Consider the following 11,989-nt stretch of genomic DNA (forward strand, 5'->3'; position numbering starts at 1 on the left):
ACTAAGAGTGTGGATGTGTATGTACAATGACTTATTTTAACCCCCCAAAACCTAATGAGATCATTATAGCTTAGCAATGTCTCTTCATTTGCGCTATAATTTAAGACATAACAAATTTTTCACTTTTTTCGAAATTATCGTTTGGTCATAAATTTTTCAATTTTCAGATATATTTTGAAATTTCTCTAAAATTTGAAAAACTCCAAAAAGATATTTTTTAAAATTTCACTAAGATCACTCACAAAACTTCAAAAACAAACAAAAATTATATTCATATTCAAACACAACTCTAATTTTCAAATACCATTCACTTGAAAAAATTCTTTTTTTTTTGAAATTTTACAATTCTTATGTCCAAACGCCCACTTAGATTCACTTAACTATGACTTGTTAGAAACAAACTGACAGCCAATTTTAGCAGAAGAAATGTAACTTCGCCGTTCTTAATTAATAAAAATGAGAAATCCAACTCGAGGACTTCCTAAATGTCACCCATCTAGTACCTCTCCCCTAAGCAAGCAGAAAAAGTCAACATAACATTTTGTTGCGACAAATAAGAAAAAGGTTGCGACAAATAAGAATAACATGGCCAAATCCGAAATGGAAAAACTGTTATATATCGTTCTTTTTTGTCAATTTGATCCGCACATAATTCAACAAAGTCATATGTTGTACTAAGAGCAACTCGTGAAGATGAGGAAGCAAGAAAAACAAAATTTTCCCACAAGAGTGCACTACGTACCCCAAACCCTAATTAAGTACCTGTCAACATGCATCTACTACTGCAGCTGTTGAAAATAAGATACTTTACAATATTTCCACCTTCTACCTATTAAGTAAAAAAACAAAAGCTATTCATCTTCCACATTTCATGAATTTTTTCAGCCAATGCTAACACTTAAGCAAGTTAGAAATAGGGCCAGCTTAGAACCAATACATGACGGCAACGAGGTTAATTTTAATTAGCCTAAAGGAATTTGCAGAGTACGCTACCAGAGCTTTTCCTCATATCCCACTTGTGGGAATCCATTGGGTTTGTTGTCGCTGTTGTTGTTGTTGCTACCTGAGCTTATCTTATCTTGCAAGATCAATAGGACTGATGAGGCCAGATGAAGATCTCGGCTGGTGATTGCAGTAATGGCATTGCAGCTATCATATTAGTCATCGCACCAGAAGTATCAGATGCACCGCCGTTGTTGGAGTACGGAAGGTGGGGGAAGAAGCTATGATGGTAAAAGGGTTGGTTCGCATCGTATGGAACTCCACAAGGGATAGCGGAAACAGGGGGAATTGGCCCGAAATTGATGCTACTGCTGTTGACACTGCTGCATTGAGTCTGCTGTTGGTAGTTATTGTTCAATGATGGTTTTTGCTCCGACTCGAGGGAGATCTTCAACCGCTTTGCTGCTCCGCCTATAGGGAGTGCACTTTTCATAATGGCCTCGACATCATATCGATTCATTTCGAAATTGGTCACTGCATTCACTCCCCTGAATTTTATTGCTGCTATGTCATATGCTTCTGCTGCTTCCTCCTCAGTAGCTGCAATAATTCAGACAGGTTAATTAAAATGTCATTTGAATAGAACAAGTAACCCCGAAAGAAGAGCAGCTCAGTGAACAAAGCATTCCACGTTAACGCTAGGTCCGAGAAAGGATCGCACCAAAAGGGGGTGTGATGCAGACAGCCTACCCTGATGCAAGCACCAGCGGCTAATTACACCGTTCGAACCCGTGACCTATCAGTCATACGGAGACAACTTGACTGTTTTCTCCGAGGTTCCCCTTCAAAACAAGTAAACCCTGCAATCAAGGAAATTATAGTTACCAAATGTTCCTAAATACAGATCCTTGTTCCCAGCAACACGGCCAATTCTCGCTTGCCAACGACCTTGTTGATGATGCCTGCAAAAGTTCATTAACACAGCTTATGAAACTTGAAGAATATTGATCTCACTCTATCTAGAACGCGATTAGATATTATATTACAAGACGAATGAGCAGTACTTAATTGCTTCAATAAATACAAACCTTGTAACGCCCCGATAAATAGAAGCTCCTCTCGAGAAACCACTACTTTTCCTGATATTCAAGAAATTTATATGAGAATAATCGATACCATAAAATAGCAACACGACAATAATGGGGTAAAGGGTAAAATTTATATACCTTCTTAGAGAGGCTATGAATTCTTGTTTGGTCATGTGCTTCATATCCTCCAATTCTTTAGTATAATTTGAAACCTGGAAAATATATCAGTCAGTTGATATCCCATGCATAGAACATTTAGGAAAATTGAAAAAGGTGTATAGTATATTACTGGGAAATTGGTAGTAGCTGTTGGACCCCAATACTTTAGAGCTGCTAAATCATAAGCTTTTGCTGCCTTGTCCTCCTTGTCATATCCACCTATTCATTTTATAAAAATTCTAATTGTTAGTGATCTCGTGTTATGCTTAACTTTGAAAAGATTTGTCCAAAAGATTGAAATAATTAGAAGTGAAAATTGAGGAAACATACCCAAGTAAACTGCAGATGAATTCCAGAATTTTGAGCATAGGCAAGAAACCAACGAATGCCAATCAAATTAAAGGAAAAAAAAAGGTGAGACACTAATCATTACAAAATCAACTGGCAATAAGTCAAGAATTTTGCATAATAAAAAGTGTAAAAACAGAGAAAAAACAAGAAAGAAAAGCAAGATGCATGCGTATAGAAGCTTTAAACATTTGAATTTCTATATGTGGATGAGCAAGATAGTGACATGTCAAAGCTTGCCCAGACCAAGAAAAAGGTAAAGAAAATTGTTCCCGTTATTAAGACACATACTGCTTAAATATTTATCAATAATAACTTTCCTTAATACTCGTTCACTTTTATTTATTCTAAAAATGAATTTTTATTTTTACTCGTTCATTTTCGCATATCAAGAGAAAAATAATTTATTTTTTTTTATTTGCTCTTAGCATTAATTACACATTCCAAATTTATTAAGTTTATATATCAATTAATATGGTATCGTGATAAATTATATACGTACAAATTTAATGAAATTATAAAGGGCAGTTTTCGCAAGTTTTATGTCAGTCAAGTACCAAGTGCCGACATGTAGATATTAAAGCTGTCAAATCCACTATTTGTAGGTCCACCTTGACTACATGATCAGCATCAAATCAATATCACCTATATCTAGGTGTGTGAATTCATAAAAAATGGTGGGCACCTGATTTAAAAGGATTTTAACCTACGATTTTTATTTATGCTATCCGTATATTTTCACGCGGACAAATTCTTAGTCTTATTTTGTAAGTTACTAATCTCTCTTTTGATGAAAAATAATATGTAATTATCTTTTAATTAGATTACCTCTATAATGTTAAAAATTCTTACACCATTTCTCACAAGTGGAGTATGGGAAAATGTGGTAATTTAGAAACTGTTCTACCGGATAAATATATGGCGAAGAAAATGATTAACTCCTGGACCAAACCCCGAACTTTTGTTTTCAGATTGATAAGAATAGTATTTTCAGACATGGTTGGCATTAAAATGAACATCAAAGTCGGAATACCAGAAAATAAATTGCAGAAAACTCTGAAAACATAAACAGAATGGCGGCCCATCTGATCAAATCAGTTGAAAAAATGATGGAAAAGAAAGAAAAAGAGGTATAGTGTACACTAGCACATAGATTAGGAGCAGACAAATTGCAATAGTAAGAAAGAAAAATACAAAAAACAAGTACCAAGTAATTGTACATTCGTATGTCACCACTCAAATCAATCATAATAAATTAAAGTACGAGTTGAAAGAAAACAAATAGCCTTCTGAAACCTGATCAAATTAATGCTTTTCAATTGCATGCAACTGTTCTACTCACAATTGTACTATGGGCTATTTTTACTCCAAATAATATTTATATTCGGTAATCAATATATATATATATATATATATATATATATATATATATATATATATATATATAATTTGTATAATTTTTATATTTAACATTAAATATACTCATTGCATATGAAATCATTTGACTGGATACGGAGTTTAAGAAAATAGAGAAGACTTTTAAAATTATAGTGTAAAATGAGGCACATATATTTTGTGTGGCTATAAATCATTGCATAAAGATAAATTATTTCTAAATAAGAAAAGAGGTCATTCTTTTTGGCACGAACTAAAAAGAAAATAGGTTCACATAAATTGAAACGGAGGGAGTATATATATATATATATATATATATATATATATATATATATATATATATATATATATACAAAAATATAAATTTTTCATCTATTATTTTGAAAAGGCTATACAAAGTCATTTTCACTATAATTATTCAAGAATGCCCCAAAAAAAAATAGAAAAAGAGAAAAGAATATGCTTTTACGAGTAAAGGTGTTGTCCGAGTTAAATACACTATTTTAGTGGAACGTCCACTTAACAATAAATGCAACAACAAACTAAGTGAAAATATCACAAATAGGGTTTGCAAACAATATACTTTGTAAGGGTAGAAAGAATACTTCTCATAGATCGAGAAAATAAGAATTATTGGATAGTCCATTTGTCTCAATCAATGTGAAGAAGTTCGGACATACATTGTTTAGAATTATGGAACTACATGAAAAGTCCTGTAAGGAAACATGATTGTAATAATTCTAAACACTTAAAAGAGTTTGAAAAATTTGCAGTCAAAAAATTACTATTTGACTCTTCAAATAATAACACATTCACAAATTATCGTTACCGTTAAAAGCAATCGAGTAAATTAGATGTGTAACAAGGTAAATTTTGTACGGAAAAGGGTAAAAAAATTTACTACTTCGAATGAAATTTACCTTGACGCCCTTTTCTAGCTTGACCCTCTCTTCTACAGCTATTATCCCATAGATGCGCTTCATATCTTCCTGTCCATCTATGTCTGCTTAAAAACAAATCAACTTTTAATTTATCCGCTTAATTCTTACCGGTCAATATTATTTAAACAAAACAGTCCGATACACAAAGTATTTTACGGTAAAGTCCGAAAAAAAATTAAGGTGTGATGTATGCCGCTACCTGATACAAGTATAGTAACCGATTTTACGGCTCAAACCCAAGTATAGTGACCCGTAATGAGAAAATATTTTTTACTTGAAGGCTCTCGTTCAGTCAATATTATTTAATAGTACTAAATAATTTTCCAAATCTAATGATAGTTGATGGACAAAAGTTACTAAAGTAATGGAAAATTTACCTTGTAACACCTCTGTAAATGGAAGTTCTTTGACCAAAATTATCAGTAATTTTCTTACAATTCTCAGAATCAACAGCAACAATAGCTTTTTCCGAGGTTGTTGTAGTAGTATTAACAGCCAAAGACAAAGCACCAGTAGGATACTGTGAATAACCCAACTCGTTACTCGACTCAGTAGCAAACTCAGTACCCATAACATGTGAGTCATCAACTTCTGAAGCCGAGTTAGCCGAGAATGTTTGAAAACCACCGTTGAAGTAACCGGCGCCGGCGGCTGAGCCACCGTGGTCATACATGTGAGTCAACGACGAATCTTGAGTCTCAGTCGTTTCGCCGCCGAGAAAATCCTCAAGCTTCGGCGGCTGTTGCTGTTGGTGTATTTGTGAATAAAAAATCAATGAGTCATCATTTATAGTTTGTTTTTCACCTTCTGAATACATTACTTGAGATTTTTGGTTCGTCCACCCTACAAAGAAATGGTAGAAAACGAGCTAAAACATTTCTTAGCTGTTTTTATAGTGAAAAATATTAAATGCAAGAAGTTGTTGATATATATATATATATATATTCTAAGGAAAATAAAAACAATATCATAGCTAAGCAAAATGGTGTTTTTATTTTTTGGGAAATAATTATTCTGTTAATAGAGTGATGAAAGATCTTTGACAAAAATAGCCAGTAACCGAAATAAGACCACACGGTTGCATTTTTCTTGTCTTTTTCCTACTTTTACTTCCTCAGCATCTAAACAGAAATTCCGGAGTAGTACTTCATTCAAACTTGTATTTATAATTTGAACATATATTTTTTCTTGTCTTTTCTTTATCTTTAAAAAAGTTGACAACTCTGAAAAAAATGAAACAAGACATTGTATGCACCACTAGGTAGTGGGGAAATATCGGTTTGTTCTTTCACACTTAATCAGAGTTCTCAGCTCGAGCAGGTAAAAAAAAGGCAGTAAATTTTGAATACCAAATTAATAAAATAAAATAAAAAAACATTGCATGCTTACCGTGGGGGAAGAAGTTATTATCAGCAAAATAGTAATGATTTGAGTCGGCAGATTGAAGCATATTAGAAGACTGAGGAGAAGAAGAGTTGAGCATTTCCATTGAAGACAGAGAAAAAGATAACCAGTTATTATTCTCTGGAGCCATTTGAAGCTTTTTAAGTTCACAAAAACCCTAATAAAAAGAAGAAAAATCCACTTATAAAAAGTTCAAGAAATATCAAATTATTTTGGATTTATGTATGTGTTGTGTGGACACATTCTACTTCTTCTTTGACTAGAAGGGACAAAAGGGGTTGTGAAAAAGATTCAAAAGAAGTGATTAAAAAGCATGCAAAATAAAGAGAAGCAAAGCCAAAGAAATTAAAGCTGCAGTAGATGTGAACTACTAGCAATATTTAGTTAAGGACAAAATTTAAGAGGTCAGAGAAAAATGGAGAAGATTAAAGCTAGAAAGAGAAGAGAGGAGATTAGAGCAGGTGGAGGTATATAATAGGAGGGAATAGCGGTTTCATTTACCATCCGGCGTAAATTCAGAGGGACGCACTTGAACAAACTATTTAAAGGGAAAGATTGATTTGTTAAAAAAGAAAAAGAAAAAAGGAGCTGGTAATCATTTTAATAATCCTATGGAGCTATAGTTTAAGAGTTTACTGTAGTTTATACATGAGGGTAGTGTAAGAAGTTGAGAGTTTAAGTGGGTATTTGGACATCAGAATTAGTAAAATTCTAAAATTAAAAAAAAAAAAAAATTCAGTGAAAATAATATTTGAGAATTAGAGTTGTATTTGAACATGAATAAGATTAGTATTTTTGAATTTTTGTGGATATGATTAAAAATAAATTTTTGAAAAATAGCTTTTTGTAGATTTTGAAATTTTTTAAAAATTTCAAAATTCATATTCAAGTGAAAATTAAAAATTTTATGGCGAAACACTGATTTAGAAAAATAAGTAAAATATTTTCGAAAAAAATAAAAAAATTCTTATGTCCAAACGGGCTCTAATAAAATTTTGTGTATCCACAGTATATAGAGATTTTACATTAGATTAAGTTATTTTACAACAACAAATAAAATGTACACGGCATATCTAATATCATAACCTGGAAATTGAGTAATAATAACTTGTTATAATTGATTAAATCGAACTGATAATATTTATATAAAAAAAAATCACTCCAACGCATACAACTAAATAAAAATATTATTGAATATTGCAAGTATTTGTTGGAAATCAACAAGAGATTGTTTGGCTAACGAAGGTCACAATCATGAAGAAGCTATAATAATAATTTGGGAGGGGTCGCGCAAGGAAATGAAGTTTCTTCTTCTACCTAATTCAAGCATTAATGTAGCTTACAAGAGATTTAATTAAATAATTTTCTTTAGTTTTTCCAATGTATCCAAAAAAAATATTATTTATATAATTTAACCGTTTACGATAGATTATCGCTCTTTTTAAATTACAACATCAAGTTAGATAAGCATAATTATATATTAATTGTACATCAATTTTGCTTATGATTATGTAACAATTCTTTACATAGCCAATAAGCAAACATAAACTCATACAGAAAAATGACAGGAATAGTAAAATAGGGGCGAAGGAAAGCTGTGACTTTTTGCACTGCGCAGAAGAAAATATGTCTGAAACAAAGTTGCGAAAAAACCGGGCTGGTGGATAATATATATTTCATCGGGAAGTAAAATTCCAGGGTTAAAAAGGCTGGCAAAGTTTATTTAATTTTTCATTAGATATTTCTGAAAGCTTGTGGTAACGTGAGTGAAAAAGTGGTAGTAAGAGCCCGTTTGCACATAAGAAATTTTTTCCTTTTTCATAATTCTTTTTCGAAATCAGCGTTTGCTCATTAATTTTTTAATTTTTACTTAAAAATACATAATAAATTTTTTCAAAAATTTGAAAAACATTAAAAAGCTATTTTTAAAAATTTTTACTCAGATTACTCAAAAAACTTCAAAAATAACCCAAAATTATATTCATGTCCAAACACAACTCTAATTTTCAAATATCATTTTCACTTGAAATTTTTTTTTACTTTTTTTTTTTGGAATTTTATAATTTTTATGTCCAAACGCCCACTAAGTATTCTATTTCAATCATGAGATTACGAATTTACGTTTATGTTCAAACATAAAAAATGAAATAGCGTAATTTTGACAATCGCTTCATGTCCATAAAACCAAGTACTATTTGACAACACAAACCAAGTAGCTAAGTGTCCAACACACTTTTACATCAGTTCATTAATTTGTACTCTTATGGCAACTTTTTTTTCTTTTTGGATAGTAGACAGTAAAATCATGCTAATCCGTTGGTGCGCGTCACCATTTTGATAATAGAGGAGTCCGGAACCTAATTGTGGGTTTTTTAGACTCAAATGACCGAAATGAGTAGAAAAATAATATTGTGACCAAACTATATATAGCGCCCTTTTAAATGGCGCTATACATTAAGTTGATTAGACTGGCAGGTATAGCGCCTTTATAAACGGCGCTATACATATTTTGTGGGCCCACCAATAACTCTTCTGCGCTTAACTGATATAACAATAATTCAAATGGGTATAGCGCAATTTAAAAGGGCGCTATACCTCAAAAAATTCGACCCCCGGGATTGGACATTACCTTATTTAAAGGCGTTAAAGATTTTGCAAAAATCCATTCAGAAATATTCTCAACTCATGTTAAATTTTTCTTCTTGTTAAATTCTCAAGCATTTTGTCATAATGTCTGAAGAGCGAAAAGTAAGGGTTTTATTATATTGGGGGGAGGTAGGGGGGAGGTTGTGGTGGCGAATAACTCAGTGAGCTATAGTTTATCTCTACAGTGTCATGTTAAGTTGCCACTTACAATGGAGTACGATAGACTGGTATCGTTGTTGTGTAACAAAATGAGTGTGAGCAAACGTTCGGTGAACCTTAAAGTAACCAGAAGATATCTGTATTCTGTCATTCCGCAAGGGGTTGCTTGTTACGTTGTGTTTAACATCGAGGATGATGAAACTTTAAGTTATTTTTTGAGGACTCCGGATGAATACCGGGAATTTCTTTTGATAAAAATATTGAAAATATACGTGAAAGTTGAAGACATTCACAATAATGAGGTTGCGCAAAGCAGGGATAACCCTCAGTCACCGGGGTGGTTATTCTGGAGAAGTTTTTGCCGAACAGGTTCCGGTTGAAAGAGTTTGGCCTGATTTAAACTTATCTCCACGGGCGAATGAGGAGCGAAGAAATAATTTCTCTCCTACTTTATATAATCCACAAGACGAGTGGTAAACTTCAATTTTTCTTTGTGTTATGATGTTTATTTTTGTTGTATTGAATTTGTAGTAACACCAATATATTCCATAGGGGGTACCGGCGAGATATGAATTTTACAAGTTATGAACCCATGCCCAGTTGGAATATGCGTAGTTCTGATGTGTTGGATCATGGTGGTCCATCTAGGAGTCAACACCAACAGGATAATGTCCATCATGGGATGTCAACACACTACGACTTGTAAGTGAAGTGATATAGCAATATGTAAAGTATTTATCAATTTGAGTAGCTCATTATTTTGTTGTTTGTGCAGTGAAAACGAGCAAGATGAACCTATTGTCCTGACTCAATTGCCCGAAGACGATATATTTAATCGAGATCTGGCAGATGCACAGAGTCAAGAAGAGAACAATGATTATGACAACAATGCTGATGAGTCCGGAGATGACACACCCTTCCGTGATGAGGGTGGTGATAAGGAGGAAGCGAATGCTAGACCTGATTTGACGAGGGAGCATGCTCCACCCCCCGTTAGACCAAGAGTGTACGAGTCCCAAGTGTTATTTCATTCAAGGGAGATTCCCTACCTTGATGATTTGCCAAATATGCCGGATGTGGATGCCCTCACAAGGGATACTAACGAAATTCGGACAGCAATGTGGGATGAGTGTAGACCAACGGTGCTGGCAAAGGGCATGCTTTTTCCTGATAAAACGCGTCTAAGCAGGGCGGCGAAAATGTACGGCATAAAAGAGTGTCGTGAGATAACGGTATGGGAGTCAACTTCGGATGTATACAAGGTTGTTTGTCCTATATGGTTTATGGGTTGTCATTGGATGCTGCGTGCGAGCAAGAAGAAAACAGGTATGTGGAAAGTGGGTAAATACATTGGCACTCACACTTGTGAAATGGACACATTCAGTGGGAATCACTTCAACTTGGATGTTGACTTGATTTTTCTTGTCCTGATTCCACACATTGAAGCGTCCATAAGGTACAAGATCAAAGAGTGCATTACATCCATCCACCAGGAATATGGTTGTACCATTACCAAAAGAAAGGCATTTCTTGGGCGCAAACGTGCGTTTGAAATTGTTTATGGTAACTGGGATAAGTCATTTGCAGCTCTACCTAAGTACATGACCGCATTGCAACACTTTAACCCCGGGACCGTTATTGAATGAAAACTTGAGCGGAGTCCGGGAATACCAGAATATATATTCAAATACGTGTTCTGGGCATTTAAACCAGCAATTGATGATTTTCTGCATTGCCGGCCTATAATATCCATAGACGACACTCATGTCTATGAAAAATATAATATTAAGATGTTGATCGCCGTTGCAGTAGATGCTAATGGAAGTATATTTCCTTTAGCTTTTGCTATTTGTGCCAGTGAAAGCCAAGAGACGTGGACACTATTTTGAACTACTTGAAAGAGCACGTTGTCAAATAACGTTCAGGTTTTTGTCTAATATCTAATCGGCATGGTGGTATTATAAGTTCTGTAGAGAATTTGCATGCATGGCAAGAACCGTATGCCTACCACTGTTACTGTATGAGGTACCTGAAGGCCAATTTCCAGAAGGCACATCCCAACAAGGATTTGCATGATTTAATGTGGATGGCTGCAACAGATCACCAAGAGCATAAATTCCGGAGGCACATGAAATCTATCGGGCAGGAAGACGAGGCAGCCTATCGTTGGTTGATGTGACATAGGGCTGAAAAATGGACTTTGCATGCAGATGGTGGCAGAAGATGGGGAATTCTGACTACAAATGTGTCAGAGTCTTTCAACGGGTTATTGAAGTCTGCACGAGGATTGCCTGTCACTACCACAGTGCGAATGTTATTCAAGCAGATGGCGGAGAGGTTTGTTGAATGGGCTGCAGCTGCAACGTCATTGATGGAAAGAGGTGTTGAATTTATGTCACTACCAATGAAAAGATTTGAGAAATACAGGCGGCGAGCACATTGGCATTCATTTTTACAGTATGATCACGACCGAAATATTTTTGAAGTTCACACCGCTATCCATCAAAATCAGGGGAATAGTGTACACACCATAAATGAATCTAGAAAGTTATACTCTAGTGGAAAATGGTCCATCCACCACATGCCATGCTCACATGCCATCAAATGCTTTCAACATACAGGTTTCGGGCCAACCAACTACGTTGATAAATAATATAGTGTTGCTGCATACTTAAACACCTATCGTGGACAGTTGCAGTCAGTGGGTGCTGAGCATTATTGGCCGTCGGAACCATTTAAAATGGTGTGTAACAAGGAGTTTTTGCGTCAGCGACAGGTCCAAAGTAGAACGCGTATACTGAACCAAATGAATGTTGGTGATACCGTTTATGCGTGCAAATGTGGTATATACTCGCAAACAGGACACGACCGTCGAAAATGTCCTTCAGCTGGTTTGGGTGGTGGTAG

General features: G+C 34.4%; 1 protein-coding gene across 1 annotated transcript; it reads right to left on the reverse strand.

Annotated features, from left to right (window-relative positions):
• Positions 1-601: 601 nt before the first annotated feature.
• LOC104098218 (AP2-like ethylene-responsive transcription factor AIL6) lies at positions 602-6,780 on the reverse strand. The gene is made up of 9 exons (XM_009604888.4): positions 6,263-6,780; positions 5,251-5,716; positions 4,853-4,935; positions 2,520-2,528; positions 2,320-2,408; positions 2,169-2,242; positions 2,031-2,081; positions 1,828-1,904; positions 602-1,542 (listed from the first exon to the last, which is right to left on the reverse strand). Exons 1-9 carry the CDS (start codon positions 6,405-6,407, stop codon positions 1,088-1,090), a joined length of 1,449 nt encoding a protein of 482 aa, XP_009603183.1. The 5' UTR covers positions 6,408-6,780; the 3' UTR covers positions 602-1,087.
• Positions 6,781-11,989: the final 5,209 nt, after the last annotated feature.

Source organism: Nicotiana tomentosiformis, chromosome 5, assembly GCF_000390325.3.
Source record: "Nicotiana tomentosiformis chromosome 5, ASM39032v3, whole genome shotgun sequence".
Classification (NCBI taxonomy): domain Eukaryota; kingdom Viridiplantae; phylum Streptophyta; class Magnoliopsida; order Solanales; family Solanaceae; genus Nicotiana; species Nicotiana tomentosiformis.